This window comes from Dryobates pubescens, chromosome 4, assembly GCF_014839835.1.
Source record: "Dryobates pubescens isolate bDryPub1 chromosome 4, bDryPub1.pri, whole genome shotgun sequence".
NCBI classification, from domain to species: Eukaryota; Metazoa; Chordata; class Aves; order Piciformes; family Picidae; genus Dryobates; species Dryobates pubescens.
This window is the reverse complement of record NC_071615.1, coordinates 28,892,585-28,909,498: the sequence shown is the minus strand read 5'-3', so window position 1 is coordinate 28,909,498 and position 16,914 is coordinate 28,892,585. Positions and strand designations below refer to the sequence as shown.

The 16,914-nt window shown below is 44.6% G+C and overlaps 1 protein-coding gene across 1 annotated transcript in view; it reads right to left on the bottom strand.

The window, feature by feature from the left end:
• Positions 1–5,664: 5,664 nt before the first annotated feature.
• The window catches only part of CNTNAP2 (contactin associated protein 2), a 1,034,004-nt gene continuing 1,022,754 nt past the window's right edge, over positions 5,665–16,914 (bottom strand). Inside the window, exons 23-24 of the mRNA XM_054160987.1 lie at positions 8,832–8,903; positions 5,665–7,971 (exon numbers count right to left, since the gene is read on the bottom strand). Of these exons, the coding sequence (XP_054016962.1) occupies positions 7,772–7,971; positions 8,832–8,903 (272 nt within the window). The 3' untranslated portion in view covers positions 5,665–7,771. The remainder of the gene's footprint in view (positions 7,972–8,831; positions 8,904–16,914) is intronic.

Below are 16,914 nucleotides of genomic sequence, written 5' to 3'. Positions count from 1 at the left end.
CATGGCTAGACAGGATGCTAGATAACCTCATGTAGGCTCCCTTGCCCACAAAAGGTTCAACCAGAAGGTCTGTCAAGGTCCCTTCCAACCTGGGTCATTCTGTGATTCTGTAAGATGGGAGAAAAGGGCCACGGACAGGCAGCAACACATCTAAGAATCATCTTCTAAGCAATGAGACTAGCAGGCAGAAGAGCTTGGGATTTGTCATTCTCTGCTCTCAGCAGCAGCCTGAAGCAACTCGCTTAAGTTTCACTCTTCAGCTGTGTTTTTGCCACAGCCAGTTTTAAAGTGTGTGATGGATGGGAGAAGCTCAAAGATTTTGTCCAAAAAGACACTGCACACTTGGTGATACTTAGCTTGTTGCAGCACTGCACCTACCTCCAATGCCTAATGGGAAGGAAAGAAGAAAGTATTTCCAGTATAGCTTATTGTTCAGCATGCCGAATGCTCCATGTAATGGTTTCTGCTCTAGTGCCATTCCAGTTTTCTTATTTGTCAGATGTTATGTACCGACCTTGACATGGGTTGTCAATAAATCAGGGCTTCTTAGGGCAGCCCTTTGCTAGAATTCAGAATGCCAGCTGTTTAATATTATCAGTAGAACTCTCTCTACATTCTAATAATTAATATGGTGAGAGTCTGTCTCCATCCTGGGAGAGGACAGAATTAATACTCTGAAATCTGAGGAAATTGCCATTTGCTGCCCCTGTTACACAGCAAAACAAAGGGTATGTGCTCTTACGTTTGTTGTTTCCTCCAGATGTTTTCCCATTAAGGAAGAAACTGCAGTGGGAGCACAAGCTGACATTATTGGAAGGAATGAGATGTAATCAGTTACTTGTGTGTATTTGCAAAGTGCATCTTACCCCCTTGCCACAGAAGCAGCTCTGATTGTGCTTTGTATCACCTGGAATACAGGCTGGGCTATTCTCAAATGGTGTTTTGAAAATAGAAAGTAAATCACAAGAAATATTTACTGTGTGAAAGGGCCTATTGATACCTAACTTTCCTTTTTTCTAATAGGAAGTGACCTGTTATAAACACTTCTTTTGTAAAGAAGACACAAATTGACCACCTTATTCAGGGTTTTGAACATAGTGCTTCAAGAACTCTGCTTATATATGAGTTAATAGAGTATTAAAAGAACTGTGCTTAGGATGGTCAAATAAATGTTTGTTTTTTTGGTAATCAGGCCCAAGTCTGCTCTCATTTGAGGCACTCTGTGTGCCTCAGATGGGGCAAAGGCTGAGCTTACCTCCAAAATTGCTCTTAATTTCAAGAGTGATTTTGCTAGCACCACAGACTCATGGATTCAAAGCAAGTTTGGTATCTTATCCACCCACACTACAGCAGCAAATACCCTGAAGTTGTAAACATCACATCCCAAAGAGCCTTAGGATTGCAGAGGGACACGTGCTCATCCACACACTTCCAGCTGCAGGGAGACACAAGTGGTGACAAGGAAAGGTTCTCTACGCGTCACAGAGTGCAAGCATCAGAAGGTCTTTCAACTTGAACCTTTGCCATCTCTTTGTTCTAAAGCTTTCCTATATAAAGGGAAAATACTCCTGTAGAAAGTATGACTCTCCTTCTAGAGGTTACAACAACCACTGCTGAAGAACAGTCTAAAACAAAGTCAGAAGGCATCACAAAAAGACTTTGCCACTATTATGTTCTGCAAAGTTGAGGTCTTGGACAGGGCTTTGGGTTGCTGGTTAAGGCAATTCACACAGTAGACAGAGCAAGAGGTTGGGACAAGCAGAGCCCCTCTGACTCGGGTGGTTGTTGCACTGATGCACCTTAAGATTTCACACTCTCCATTCAAGCGCACTTAACATAGGGCTTTTATAAAATGCTCCACATCAGAAAAGCTTTTGAAAGCCTGATAAGGTTGTTCATTTAAAGGGGCAGACACAAGTCTGTTGAGCTGGGCATGTTTTTATCTGGACTACTTCAATACAAGGCTCATCTTCATCAAGGTTAAGGCCAGAGCTATGATAGGAAAGGAAGGCAAACCACCCACACTCAACCAGTGTGTGATGTGCAACTCTTGTGAAGTCAGCAATACCATCTCAGCCTGCAGCAATAAACGTGAACAGAGCTGATGGCAGACTGCCTGCTGCTATGTGCAAAGTGATGAGAATGGAGAAAACCTCTGAAAAGCAGTCATTTCACTTCTACCCAAGGCCCGCTCTCAAACTCTCAGCCCACCTCATTGCCTGAGATTCTTCTCTGTAGCAGGTAATCAGGCCTGCCTGATGAACCAACACGCTTGCACTACAGTAAAGCCTCTCTGGTTTTAGCACCCTCTCTTCCTACATACAACTGTGTCCTGAAGTCCTTTTTTTCATGTACTGTGCAGTCTCAAAAAGCCTTTCCAAATTGCTTTCCTGGTCACTAGAGAAGGCAAAAAAATACTGACAGAGATCAGAATGTAGAAAGCATGAGGGAACACTGTTCGCATTAATAACACTGTTTAGAATTTCTTTCTTCTTCTTCATTTTGGTTGGAAAAGACTTTTAATAATACTGAATCTGACCATTCTGTAACTCTGCCAAGGCTGGCACTAAACCATTAACAGAACTTGAATTAAAAGGAAAGACACTCACAGAAGATAGTGGGTCTTCATATCTGTCCCTCTTTCATTCTACTTTATGTGCTGTGGCTCTTAGAGGGCAGGGTTCTCTAGGTAGGGAAACCTGATTACCATAATTTAGGTTCTGCTTCTCACAAATGACACCCTTTCAGGATCACCACGCTTGCTGCAATGTAAAATTCTTCAAGGGAGAAAGCCTATTAAGAGCTTATTCCTTCTCAAACTGATAGCTCTACACTTCAACAGATACCCTGGAAATGAGGTGCCACTAAAGGGCATTGTTTTAATTAAAATGTAATTACTTGCTAGGATCTTAAACTGAATTCTTGCCACTACAATCAGCTTGTACATATACACCACTGCTTTGGCAGTCTTACTGAAATATTGATGATGACCATACTTTCATATGCATCAAGCTGCTTAGGTCATGATATTAAAATGCTGCCATAGCTTTGAGGCGGTAACTGCTCTAAGAGATGTAAAAGGCGTTGGTAATGTTTAAGACATAAAATACCCAGCAGAAAGGCTCCAATTAAAGATACAGATTCTTATTTAGCATAGAATCATAGAATGGTTTGGGTTGGAAGGGGACCTTAAAGATCATCTTGTTCCAACTCCCTACCATGGGCAGGGACACCTCCTTCTAGAGCAGTAGCTCAGGGTTCCATCCAGCCTGCCTTTGAACACTTCCAGGCTTGGAGCTTACACAGCTTCTCAGGGCAACCTGTTCCAGTGCCTCACCTCTCTCACGGGGAAGAATTTCTTCCTCACATCTCACCTAAACAGAGCTTCTTCCAGTCTGAAGCTGTTACACATCATCCTGTCACGGTGCTCTCATCAAAAGCCCCTCTCCAGCTCTCCTGTAGACCTTTTAAATACTGTGAGGCTGCCAGAAGGTCTCCCTGGAGCATCTTCTTCTCCAGGCAGAATGACCCCAACTCTCAGCCTGTCATCATAGCAGGGGTGCTCCAGCCTTCAGCCCTCTGACCATTTTCATGGCCTCCTCTGCACCCACTCTAGCAGTTCCATTTAATGCATCTGAATTTTCTATCAGTAAAAATGGAATATGCAGGTGTGAAAGACATGATTCAAAACTGCCAGACTGAGTTCCAGGTTTCCTCTGGAGGCTGGGCTGACATGAAAATTAGTTTTCCACTGGTTTGGCTCTTTGCAGCTTCACAACTCATTACCTGGTGGTCTGCATGTGCTGTGAATGAGGGTCTGAAATATTGCTTACGTTGTTTCATTAACACCTAGAGCACCAGTCTCCAGTCCAGTCTTGCTTTCTCCATTGCTGGTACCAGTTTTGTCTCTTACAAACACAACTGGGACATTTTGTTTCTCCAACCAGTAAAAGAAGCTACATTTTCCTGCACAGTTCAAAAGCTAAAAAGAGGTCCTAAAAGACTGATTAATATTCTTTGGGGACTGTAGAGAGCTTTATAAAAAGAGGGGGAGCTACTCTGCACTCCCAACAGATTGTCCCACTACAGGCACATGGATAGTACCTGTTAAATAACATGGAGTTTTGGCACCAATAAGAGTGGGTGATGTATACTATGGATGTTGTTTCAACCTTCAGTAATAGAGCTCATAGGGGAAGAAGTCCTCAGAAGAGATACGGTGCTAGCAAAATACACAAACTGCTTCTCTGAGCCTGCTCCTGCTTCACTGCTGGGTGAGCACTGCCTGTGCTCAGTGAGCTGCTCTCAAAGACAAACTACAAAGCAGACTGGCAGGAATTCACCTGCAGTCAACAAATCACAGAATCCCAGCATGCTGGGGTTGGAAGAGACCTCTGGAGATCATCTAGTCCAACCCCCCTGCTAAAGCAGGGTCATCCACAGCAGGTTGCCCAGGATCACAATTGTCCATGTGGGTTTAGAATCTCTCCAGAGCAGGAGACTCCACAACCTCTCTGGGCAGCCTGCTCCAGGACTCCAGCTCTCTCAGAGCAAAGAAGTTTTTCCTCATGTTTAGCTGGAACCTCCTGTTTTCAAGTTTGTGCCCACTGCCCTTGTCCTGTCACTGGGCATCATAGAAAAGAGTCTGGCCCCATCCTCTTGCCTCCTACCCTTTATTTATTGATGAGCATTGAGAAGATGTCCTCTCTGTCTTCCCTTCTCCAAGCTGGACAGCCTCAGGTCTCTCAGCATCTTCTCAGAGAGATGCTCCAGTCCCCTTCACTGGACTCCAAGGAACCCAAAACTGGACACAGTATTCCAGGTGTGGCCTTCCTAGGGCAGAGTAGAAGGGGAGGAGAACCTTCCTATAAAGAGACTAGCTGCTAGTCCACAAGATCATGTCTAAAATCCAGTTTAAGAAGAAACAAGAATTATAATAATTAAAAGAGTTTGTAGAGTTATGAAAGTGACTGCACCACAAAGTATTGACAAGATTGAAGATTACCAATGTTATAACACAGCACTAATGAACTTCACATGAAGAGGTCCACACTGTCCAGTCAGTGGAGAGCTGCAGATGCTTGCAGCTTGATTTCTGATATGTATAACCTGCTTTTTCAGATTTAAAACTCTACTTTACAACTATTGCTTGTGCAATGGTTAGAGGTCATTTTCCAGCACTTCTTGTTTGCAGGGTTGTGGAAGATGAAGTTCAGATTATTAAGGAACTTTTTGCTGCGGAGCCGATCCCAGTCCAAGCAAATGATGCTACAGTCACTTCTCGTGGTGAACTTGAAGTTGCAGGCAAGGAAGTTTTTCAGAGTGGATTAAAATGCCATTAAAATCAAGTGAAACATAAACTAGCAACAGACAGAAGAATGTCTTTGCAGTCCTACAAAGCCATCTGTGTTTGCTGTGTATTAGTGGTGAGGGCTAGATCCATCCCACGCTGACAGTCTCCAGGGGGTGAACACTTATCTTACACCCACCATTAACCAAGGATAAAGACTCATCCACTTGATTAAACACAAGAGAGGGAGAGGTTCATACTGGAGGCAAAGCAAAAGACTACAGAGCATGAGAGTGACAGGGGTAATTTTTATCCCTACCTGAACCCCTCTGCCACATAATGTAACCTGAGAATCAGTCTTTTTTTTTTTTTTTTGGCAACTTTTTTTGTATGCTAATTCCAAACCCATAACCAGAAGAAATCAGTGAGCTTGCTTTGCTCTGGTATCTATGTTCAATGAATCCAGGAGAGGACTTTAGGCTACAGTCCTCAAACTTCAAACTATCTGGCCCTGTCTGGCTGACAAATTGTGCTTTGAAATTTCTTGTCTGGTGTAAGACTCCAATATTTGCTTCTCCCTCCATGATTATTTTTCTGTCCCATTTTAAATCATCTACTCGATCAATGATAGATGCAACCAAAAAGATAAGGAAACAAAAGATGCCAGTACTGCTCAGGGTAGCAGATTGCAGACTTGGGTGAAAAACTGAATCTTTCCTGTACAGAAAACTGGATGAAATCTGTGCATGCTAAACACAGTGATATTAAAGCAAATCTGGGACAAACATAAAAACCTTTGATGGGAAATTCTCAGTATTGTTTCTTTTAGCTTGTAGCAAATACCCTACAGTACATTCATTCCTTCATCCTGTTCCACTGCAAAACCTGCTCTTGAAGGCCTTAAATTCCTCTCAAATCAGACCACTGGAGGGCCACCCTCCTCAACAAAGAGAAAGCTAAGCTCTGTTATTGCCATCAAAGGATATTGGGGCTTTAGGTTGTCCTTTTGCCTTCTCTACGGGCTGCTTGCCTGCTTCTTGCATGAACCTGTGACTTCCCTGGTCTGAAAGGGGACAGGGGGTGTAAGGCTGCACCTGGCATTGGCCTTGCTCTTCTTAAAAATGCCTCACAAACCCAGAAAAATAGTTCAGGTAAACCTGTGCATTGAGAAGTAACTCTCCACTGTGCACTGTGTGTTCCTTGTGTGCTCCCTAGGTGTAGTTTCCCAGCCCCCCTCACCTCACCTCCTGCCTGCGGGAATGCTGCCAGCAGAGCCTTTCCTTGCAAAGGGACTGAAAAAAAGGGGCTTGAAGAAGAAATTGATATGCTAGAGTTGGGGCAAAAGTGAAGCTCATGGGTTCAAACACATTGACTAGAGCTGTAATAATATTTCTGCAACAGCCTATTAAAAAAGAAACAGAAGCAAAGTCTGGCTCTAATTCCCTACTATGATGCTTATGCCTAAGTACAGTATATGCTAAAATCATAGAATCATAAAATCATAGGATGGTTTGGGTTGGAAGGGACCTTAAGGATCATCTGCTTCCAACCCCCTGCCATGGGCAGGACACCTCCTGCTAGACCGGATTGCTCAGAATGCCACAGGCAGAGCTGAGTGCCTCAGGTTACCAGTGCCATAGCCAAAGACACAGGAACAGACCAGGACTACAGACTCACACAGCATCATCCCCCCCCAGAGACTAACAAAAATACTACTAATAATGATAAAAAAACCTCCAAAGCTTCCTGTGCTTTCCTCTCTGGTAGTAGCAGTAATAACAGTATTTCTACATTGCTGATGAGAATTGTACACAATCCACAAAGTGTCCAGGTCAAGAAGATGGATCCTGCCAGGGTTGGCATGGGCTGATGACACATTGAAAAACTGGTGAGTAAGATTTGCATTAATCCTCACCCTCCTGTCCCACCCCCAACCCTGAGTCCCCACTTCAGTGCCACCAAGATGAATGGAGATACGGTCAAGGCTGAGGACAGCCTGTAGAGAAGTGGCCAGCCATAAAGGAACACAACTCTGGGATGAAAGGTCAGCCCCTTGTTCTCAGGACAGAATTACCCACATTTTAAGTAGCTTTTAAAAAATGTAAAAAACCAGCCCAGTGTCTTGTCACAGGTATCCAGAACACCTCTAAACACACAGAGAAATAGACAGCTATTACTGAAAATCTTAACCAAAGCTCAAGCTGCAAAACTGCTCTTTGTTGTAGTTTGTTGCTGGGATATGGAAGGGGCAAACTGCTGTAAATAAATATTAAAAAGTAGGGTTTTTTCAATGCTTGAGACATTTTTTTTCCTCCAGTCTCGGTGGTGTTTTCCTGTCACTTGCTCCTCCCGTTGTGCTGATCTTTTTACCGTACGTGTGCTCAAGTGTCCGATGCAGAGTGTTCTCTCCCCACTGCAAGAGTCAGCCCAGCCCCACCCTGGCCCAGCTCATATCCCACCCCAGGCCCCATCCCTGTGGGCTTAGATAAGCCATTCCTTCTTGCTCTCGTCGATGGTCTCCGTGAAATTGGGGTCATTGTTCATGATGGCGGCATCGGCGCTCTCGGCTGACTCTGCCCCTTTGGCCTCGTTGGTGTGGTAGGTTCCCTTGTGACGGAACATGTAGCGAATCAGGAACACCAAGGTGCAGAGGATGGTGAAGATCACCACTGCGATGACACCTGCACAGAGGAGGAAAGAAAAGATGCCACTAGCAAGGAGAGCTCCTATGGATTTTGAAACGATGAAACAATCCCACAGCTGAGTCAAAGCTATGTGGGCAGTTAGACATCACCACATCTGCTTGATTTCCACTACTCTAATATTAATGTATAGTTTTGTGGCATGCAAAATGTCACTGAATGGAGTCTGCTAGGGACTTTCATCCAATAGGTGAACTTCAACATTGGTATCTACTTAGAGAGGTGAGCTTTGCTGACTGTGAGCCAGAGGGTGCTGAGCTCTCTCAGACATGGGGATGTTGTGTTGTTTCACAGCCTGGGCACCTCTTTGAGGGTGGAGTTACTGATGTGTATTTCCCAGGCAATAGCCATATAGATCTACCATAGCTTCTCAACATGTCCTTCAAAACTGGCTTGGCTGCCTGTTGTCTCACTCCACCCACTAGGCACTGGTTTTACATAAAGATGCGACAGCTTTATCATCAGACCTATCCTCAATTGCAAAGGTCTGTTTGGGGGTCAGCCCTGTCATGGTGACATGACAGTGATTCTATTACCAGCCCTAGGTGATCCTGCTTTGGCAAGGGACTTGGTCTTGATGATCTCCAGAGGTCTCCTCCAACATCTACCATTCAGTGATTCTATGTTTCTATGCTTAATCTCAGTATTTTGATTTGGTTCCCACTGAATCTGAAGGACAAACACAGTGAGACCAACCTACCTCACTAGGACAGTGGGCCCCAATGGACGTACACAAATTTCCCACGATCAGCTCCTAGCAAATCACTTGAATGTGTTATTAACAGCAATTCAATCATCAGAGTTATGCTACAAAGTATCTGAGAAGACAGTTTTCCTACCTCCAATAATGGCAGAGTTTCTGTTGACTCCATCTCCTATAGCTTGACCGTTGTACGGGAAATCAGCGCTGGCTGTAAACAGGGAATGAAAAGATTCAGGTGGTCAGAGCAGTGAAACTTCATGCAGCAGTTTGCTTACAACATCCTCAGAGAGAATTTCAAGACAGTTGTGGTCCCTAGATACTTGTCTAAAGAAGAGAAAATGAATCATTCATTATTAACTAATCCCTCAGAACTTCTTGCTTCCTCCTAGAATTAAAATATAAGAAGTCCTCTTGGCAAACAGCACCGTTGACACAGGAGGGCATTTTGTCACACTACCATCAATTCAGTCCCCCAAACAAACCCCTGGATTTCAAATGTGTGTGATCATGCATATTATTATTACAGAGATTTTTGCCTCTGTCACTGCTATCCATAAAGGGCTTGCTAAGTGACCAGGGGCTTGTGACCAGCACTGGGTGCAACTGCGAGCTGTTTGGAAGAAAACCAGCCATCTCTGGAAGGGATCAAAGGTAGGCTGCATGGGACCCGGAGCAATCTGATCTAGCAGGAGGTGTGCCCTGCCCATGGCAGGGAGTTGGAACTTTTAAGATCCCTTCCAGCTCAAAACATTCTGTGTTTCTGTGATTCCAACCTTTTAGCTGCTGCACAGCCCAAGGCAAGTGAGGGGCTGCATGTTCTGTTGGCCATCGCCATTGAGCAGCTACTCAAAGGAACACATGCCAGAAGGTTTGCTAGTCTAGGAGAAAGCCCAATGTGACAGTTTAGCCACTGCTGTAGGTGCTTTGGAACAGAGACAGAATCACAGAATCATTGTGGTTAGAAAAGACCTTCAAGATCATCAAGTCCAACCACTACCTAGCTCTGCAAAGTCTGCTGCTAAACTATGTCCCGCAGCACCACATTTGTCTCTTTTCAGTATTTCTAAGGTGTTTAGAGATGCAAGACTATGTGTTGAAGGAGCTGAGGCATGGCAGGCCAGAAAGCCCATGGGAGAGGTGAGCCTCCAGCAGACCAATGAGGAGAGAAAACACAGGCAGATATACTAGCACTCATCTGCACCCAACTAAAAAGGAGAAACTCCTTGTATTGGGGCTGAATGAAGGAATCAGCACAGATTTAAAGTAGAATTTGGGTGTCAGTCTTGATTTTATCTTCCAGAAAACATCACAGAGACTTTTCAGAGGCAATTTCATCAGTTAAACCTGTTATCAACATTTTCTTTGTAGTCAGACATAACAAATAGGTCTTTCAGTGACTAAGTGAGCCTAGGGAGCTAGGTGAGTGGTTGCATTATTCCCTTCACTGCCACAGGACTAGAGCATTGATTTTGAAATACAGAAAATGTAAAAAGCACTTAATGGGAGACAGTGAAATAATCAAGGCTATGAGATACTTGTTAGGCCAGCATTTAAAACCCAGCTGTATGTTCCTTGCTTGAAGCCACATCTTTCCAGTATTTGAAGGGGGATACAGTAGTGATGGAAAGGGACTTCTGACAAAGGCATGGAGTGACAGGACAAGGGGTGATGGCTGCAAACTGGAAGAAGCTGGATTTAGATGAGACATTAGGAAGAAATTCTTCCCCATGAGGGGGGTGAGGCACTGGAACAGGCTGCCCAGAGAAGTTGGGGAGGCTCCAAGCCTGGAAGTGTTCAAAGCCAGGTTGGATGAGGCCTTGAGCAAGCTGGTCTAGTAGGAGGTGTCCCTGCCCATGGCAGGGGGGTTAGAACTAGATGATCTTTAAGGTCCCTTCCAACCCATGATTCTGTGATAATGTATTAAAGTAATCAGTTGCCTTTCCAGACCAGTGATGTAATCACTGTGCCCAAAAGCTGGCTAAGGGGGCTCAACTGGCTCTCTGCTTGCATGGAGTGAAACCCATAATAAAGGTCCTTTTGTACTGTGAGGCAGCTGCACAGAAGAATGAATAGCCTCCGCTCGCCATGTGGCCTGAAAAGAAGTTTGGGGCTAGAGTAGCCTTCTGTGTACCTACTCTGGGGGAGAGGCAAAGCAGCTGTGTGTTGAGCAGCTACTTTTTTGGCTGGTGGCCTGTGGGACAAACAAGAGAGTGCTTCTTACAGCTCAGTGGAAGGCCAGCAGTTTTTGCCAGCAGCACTTCTGCCTTGGGCATTTGTTTGTGCTCTGGCTTCTGAAAACAGCATTTCTGCACCTCTCTGACGCAAACCAGGCTAAAAAATGTAAAAGGCAAATACCTGGTTCTGTATCAGTGGGTTTTGCTCCAAAGGATCTTGCTTTGCAGGACCATGAATGTTTCTTACACCTTGTTTTGGTGGTTTTTTTGCACAGAGTCTGTAATAGTATCCATGCAAAGCTTAAATTAAGGGTGGTGAGACACTGAAACAAGTTTGCCAGGGGTGTCATGGATGCCCCTTCCCTGGAGGGCATCCCTTCAAGGCCAGGTTGAATAAGGCCTTGAACAAGCCGGTCTAGGGGAAGGTGTCCCTGCCTATGGCAGGGGGCTTGGAACTAGATGATCTGCGGGCTCCCTTCCAACCCAAACTATTCTATGAATCTATGAAAGGAAAGGGCTGGCAGTGGGAAAATAACTCCTAACTTTGAACCTGTCCTCTCTGCACACCAAGAAAAATCCTAAAATCAACATGATGTAGAAAGGCCTCAGCTTACCAAACTGCATGGAATTGCCCTCTGCCTTTCACAACCAAATGAAGGCCCCTGGCCAATAAAGCAGCACCACAAGCAAGTCCTGCCACTTCCCACTTGGTTTGGAGTTGCTCTCCTATGTTCCCACATCAGAAATCTTAAAATCAGCAATGGTTGTCGTCTCCCCTTCCATTACAACTGAAAAGTAAAAGGTTGTTTCAAGGACCAAAGCACTAATGAAGCATCAAGAAAGAGGTAAGCTGCTGTTCACAGCAGTATGTTTGCTCCCCAGCTGCCATACCACAACAGCTATGCTACAATGGATTCCTAGCAGATGGAAGACTGTGGCTTATCATGTTCAACAGCCACTGAAGTACATGTCAGGTTATGAAGAACATGAAGCATAATGTGAAACTACAGCCTTGATTTTGTCTGAGAGCTGCTGCTAGGACTGCCTCTGTCCAAAGTTGCTTCCACTAGTCACCACACTGCATGAGGTTCAGGAAGTCAAAGTGCAAGCTCCTGCATCTGGGTCAGGCCAATCCCAGACACAAATACAGGCTGGGTGCAGAGTAGGCTGAGACTCGCCCTGAAGAAATAGACTTGGGGGTGTTGATTGATGAGAAGCTCAGCATGAGGCAGCAGTGTACTCATACAGCCCAGAAGGCAGCTGAGTCCTGAGCTACATAAAGTGTGGCCAGCAGTTCAAGAGTGGCGATTCTTTCCCTTTACTCTGCTATTGTGAGACCCCACCTTGAATACTGATCCAGTTCTGGTGTCCCCATCATAAGAAGGACACAGAGCTGTTGGAGTGAGTCCAGAGGAGGGCCACAAGGATGATCTAAGGGCTGGAGCACCTCTGCTATGAGGACAGGCTCAGGGAGCTGGAGTTGTTCAGCCTGCAGAAGAATCTGGTGGGACCTTAGTGCTGCCTTCCACTACCAGAAACAATGCTACAGGAAGGATGGAGAGAGACTTTTCATAAGGATGCCTAGCAATAGGATGAAGGGGAGTGGTTTTAAGCTCAGAGATAGTAGTCTTGGACTAGATCTTAGGAAGAAGTTCTTCAGTACGAGGGTGGTGGGACTCTGGAACAGGCTGCCCAGAGAGGCTGTGGATGCCCCCTCCCTGGAGGTGTTCAAGGCCAGGGTGGACGAGGGCATGAGCAAACAAGTCTAGCTGAGAGGCATCCCTGCCCATGGCAGGGAGGTTGGAGCAGATGATCTCTGAGGTCCCTTCCAACCTAAGCCATTCTGTGATTCTATGATCATAGGTTTCCCTCCACATATCTCTCCAGCCTGTCCAGGTTTTGCTGAAAGGCAGCACAGGCTGATGTGTCAGTCACTCCTTCCAGTTTGGTATCATCAACAAACTTGCTGTCATTGATGTTGTTGAACCAGACTGGACCCAGTTCTGACCCTGGGCGTTCCCTGGGGGAACACCACTAGCTACAGGCATCCAATTAGACCCTGCACAGCTGATCACAACCCTTTGAGCTCTGTCCTTCAGCCAGTTCCTAATCCACCTCACTGCCCACTCATCTAACCTACACTTCCTAAGCTTACCTATGAGGTTGTTGGGGGAGACAGCATCAAGATGCTAAAGCTGAGGTAGATGACACCTACTGCTCTCCTCTCATCTACCCACTCCCTTTAAATGGGGTTAAATGAACTTTTCAGCACCTAAAAGGGTAATTAAAGATTGACTACAGGCAAAATCCACATTTTGGCCATAATTTTAATGACATCTGGAACTTTGGATGACCACAAAAATGCAGTAGGAGACCTACCACCATCCAGCATGCTCATCATGGCTATTACCAGAGCCAGCTGCAATTCAGCAGTACTGAGTGAATGGGAAGGGGAGATGAGACTGGATAAACAGACCATAATTAGCTGTTAAAGATGACAGATGCTGTGGATGTAGCAGAATGAATGGTAATTTTGCTTCATTATAGTAGGTGTGATTTTGCATCTGCCTCTCCCAGAGTTTTTACAATGGATCCCACATAAAAGCCTTTTGCAAATTCACACAATTAAAATGCAAAATGTCCCTGTTAAAGTAGAAATGTGGTCCAGGAAGTGGGTGTGGGCAGAGAAATGAGCCTGTTCGGTACAGGGAGGGGAAAACCAAAGCCAGCCAGGGAGAGTTCAGCTAGAGAGCAGTATTGAGAAGCACAAAGTAGAAGGCAAATCTCATTTTGCCATGACCTACCACAAGTGTCCCATGCAAGCCTTTGGAAGCAAGGTTTTTGTCACTAAGCTTTTTACTGAGTGGGTGAGTCGTAGTTAAAATGCACCACACCGCAAAGGAGGAGACTTGTTAGATTTGCTCCAAAGAACAAAGGGAGGGAGTGATCAGAGGTCACCAACAAACAATGGATGAAACCAGTTAAATCCTGGAAACTGAGTTTGCTCAGCCTAGAACTAACATGCTGCAAGGCTGCTGTGACATTTCTGCCTTCCAGAAATGTGCAGACATGGCATTTTGGGACATGATTTAGTGGGCATGGTGGTGTTGGGTTGATAGTTAATAACTGTATGATTCTATATCCACAATTTTGATTCATTATGAAGTCCATTCAGGTTTTCATATAAATATTAATTAGAGAGGCAACCAAAACAACTGATTTGTTGATCACAAGGTATAAAACCTCACACAATCAAGATACTGATTAAAAGCAGAAGAGTGAGAGAAGAAAATAAAAGATATGAATTATAACTCCTTCCTCATTCTGTTTTGTAGCCAGGCACCCAAGAGCTGAGCTTGCAAAGAGAGCAAGCACTCACTGACACCTTAGTACTTTGAGAAAGTAGATCCACATGAACATACTCAGCTGTTTCTCCACAGTGCCATAACACAGAGGGAAGCAAAAGCAAGTTCTCTGGCTCATTTCTTCAAATTAGGTCAGCTCAGCTGGTCAGGTGAAACTGCAGCTATGGTTTGAAATTACAGAGCACTCCTTATTGCAGACTCTAAGTAGAGAAACTAATTGCTTGGCTCCTGATAGTAGAAACTAATGTGCAGCCAAGAGTGACATTCCCCTTCCTGAAGGGAATGGATGGCAGGAGAAATTCTAAAGATATGCATGGAAACGATGGAGCAGGAGTAAACAACTGCATTAGACAGCCCTACATCAAAGGTGAACATCATCATAGATTCTATGAACCTATGCATCAGAGGGCTGGAGCACCTCACCTATAGGGACAGGCTGCGAGAGTAGGAGCTGTTCAGCTTGGAGAACAGAAAGATCTGGGAAGACCTTAGAGTGGCCTTCCAGTACCTGAAGGAGACAACAAGAATGCTGGGGAGGGACATTTTACAAGGACTTGTAATGATAGGATGAGGGGCAATGGATTAAAGCCTGAGAAAGGCAGAGTTAGACTGGGTATTAGGAAGAAATTCTTTAGAGTGAGGGTGGTGAGACACTGGAACAGGTTGCCTAGGAAGGTCATGGATATCCCCTCTCTGGAGGTGTTTAAGGCCAGGCTGGATGAGGCCCTGAGCAGCCTGGTCTAGTGGAAGGTGTCCCAGCCCATGGCAGGGGGTTGGAACTGGGTGATCTTTAAGGTCCCTTCTGGCCCAAGCCATGCTGTGAATCTATGATCATTAAAAGGTCGGACAAGATGATCCTCAGAGTGCCTTCCATCTGGCATTCTGTGATCACAGCCTGTAGATTCCAGTCACCATTTCTTGCTCATCCCAGTGCTGTCCTGCTGAGTGGGGCTCTGTGAAGAGTTGCCATGATAAGCAAACCACAGCAATTCGGAACCAGAAGAGAAAAATCTGAAGCAGTATGTCAAATGCTACCTGGCAGATTTTGCATTGAAAGTTCCTGGGTTTTGTTATTTTCAAATTACTATCTCTATTCTTTTCCTCCTTCTCCAAACTGGAAATGGAGAAAGGGGGCAAACTCCACCTGCTCCTGCTTTCCTAGGTATTCGAGAGCAGATTCTGAGGGAAGACTGCTTAACATCAAACTCTGTTGACAGAGCTTTTTAAAGTCTCACTAACCTCAGCTTAAGTGTAGAAATGGAAATTCAGTTGAAACTACTTTTAATATAAAACACTTCCAAGTTTAAAAAAACCCAAGCCCACACTTACCCAGCCACAAAATCCTAACTGCCTTGTTCATAAAGATCAATCACTACTGCCTGACTGACACTACTGACATTAGAGGGTTACAAGTATATCCTGAGTATGGCCTTTTTTCTGTCTATAAGGAAACAGGAGTCTTCACATCATAGAGTTAAGAATTTTTTGAGTGTTACTTAAAGGATATTGGAAAAAATACTCCCATGTGCAGCAATTTGTAAACTACCAGAACAGCTAAGCAGCTTAGGGGTTTGGTTGAAAAAGGTGGTGAAGGGACTGGAGAACAGCTCTTTGAAGAGTGGCAGAGGGAACTGAAGTTGTTTAGTCTGGAGAAGAGGTGGCTCAGGAGAGACCTTCTGGCTCTCTACAACTCCCTGAAAGGAGGTGGGAGTGAGGTGGGTGCTGGTCTCTTGTCCCTAGTAACAAGTGGTAGGACGAGAGGAATAGGCCTTAGGTTGCATCAGGGAAAGTTTAGGCTGGATATTAGAAGAAACTTCTTGACTGAAAGGGTTCTCAAAGACTGGAATGGGCTCCCCAGGGAGGTGGCTGAATGCCCATCCCTGGAGGTGGTTCCAAGATGTGGTGCTGAGGGACATGGTTTAGCACCAGCCTTGGTAGAATTAGATAATGGTTGGATTTGATAATCTTAAAGGTCTCTTCCAACTGAAATGATTCTATGATTCTTTAATTCTATGAAATTAGGGCTAATTTCACTTCAATCCTTTGCAGCCTGCTCAGCTGGGGGGGAAGAGAGAGAGAGACAAAGAGGGGAAAAAGCTTTGTAAATGACAAAAAAAAATCTCTAATGCATTTAGTACTACTTGGAACATTCTTAAAAATATTTTTTCAGGTATTTTCTGTTAGATAAAAAAGATTTTTTTTTAAATGAATCTCAAGTATTATTACTGACAGCTATTGGTGAGTTCTGCTGAGAGACAGAGCTGGAAAACACAGAACCTGTGTTTTTATGTTTTTGGTATAGAAGCTTTCCAATTGTGCCATTTTATTTCAATGTGAAATTAGTGTGAACTAAAATACCCTCTGAAATGGTGGCTTAATAGCAACACTGTCCTCTGAACAGCCCTTCTGCACACAAACACCTGTGACTGTAGGAAAGTAAGTGGGAATTATAGAAGAAAGAGTTGTTGGATGCTTCTGTAATAAAAACCATGACTTTTGCAGTGAACAATTGGAATGTCAACAATGAATAATGGTGGTGTTGGGGGAAAAGTCACTGAATACTCCAAGTTGAGTGAACTGGGTCAATGCAACTTCTCAACACTACATAGCAGAGCTGACAGTCCAGTCATGGTATTAGCCCTTTCATTTACTTCTGTGGGAGAGCTTTCCCGTGGGTACA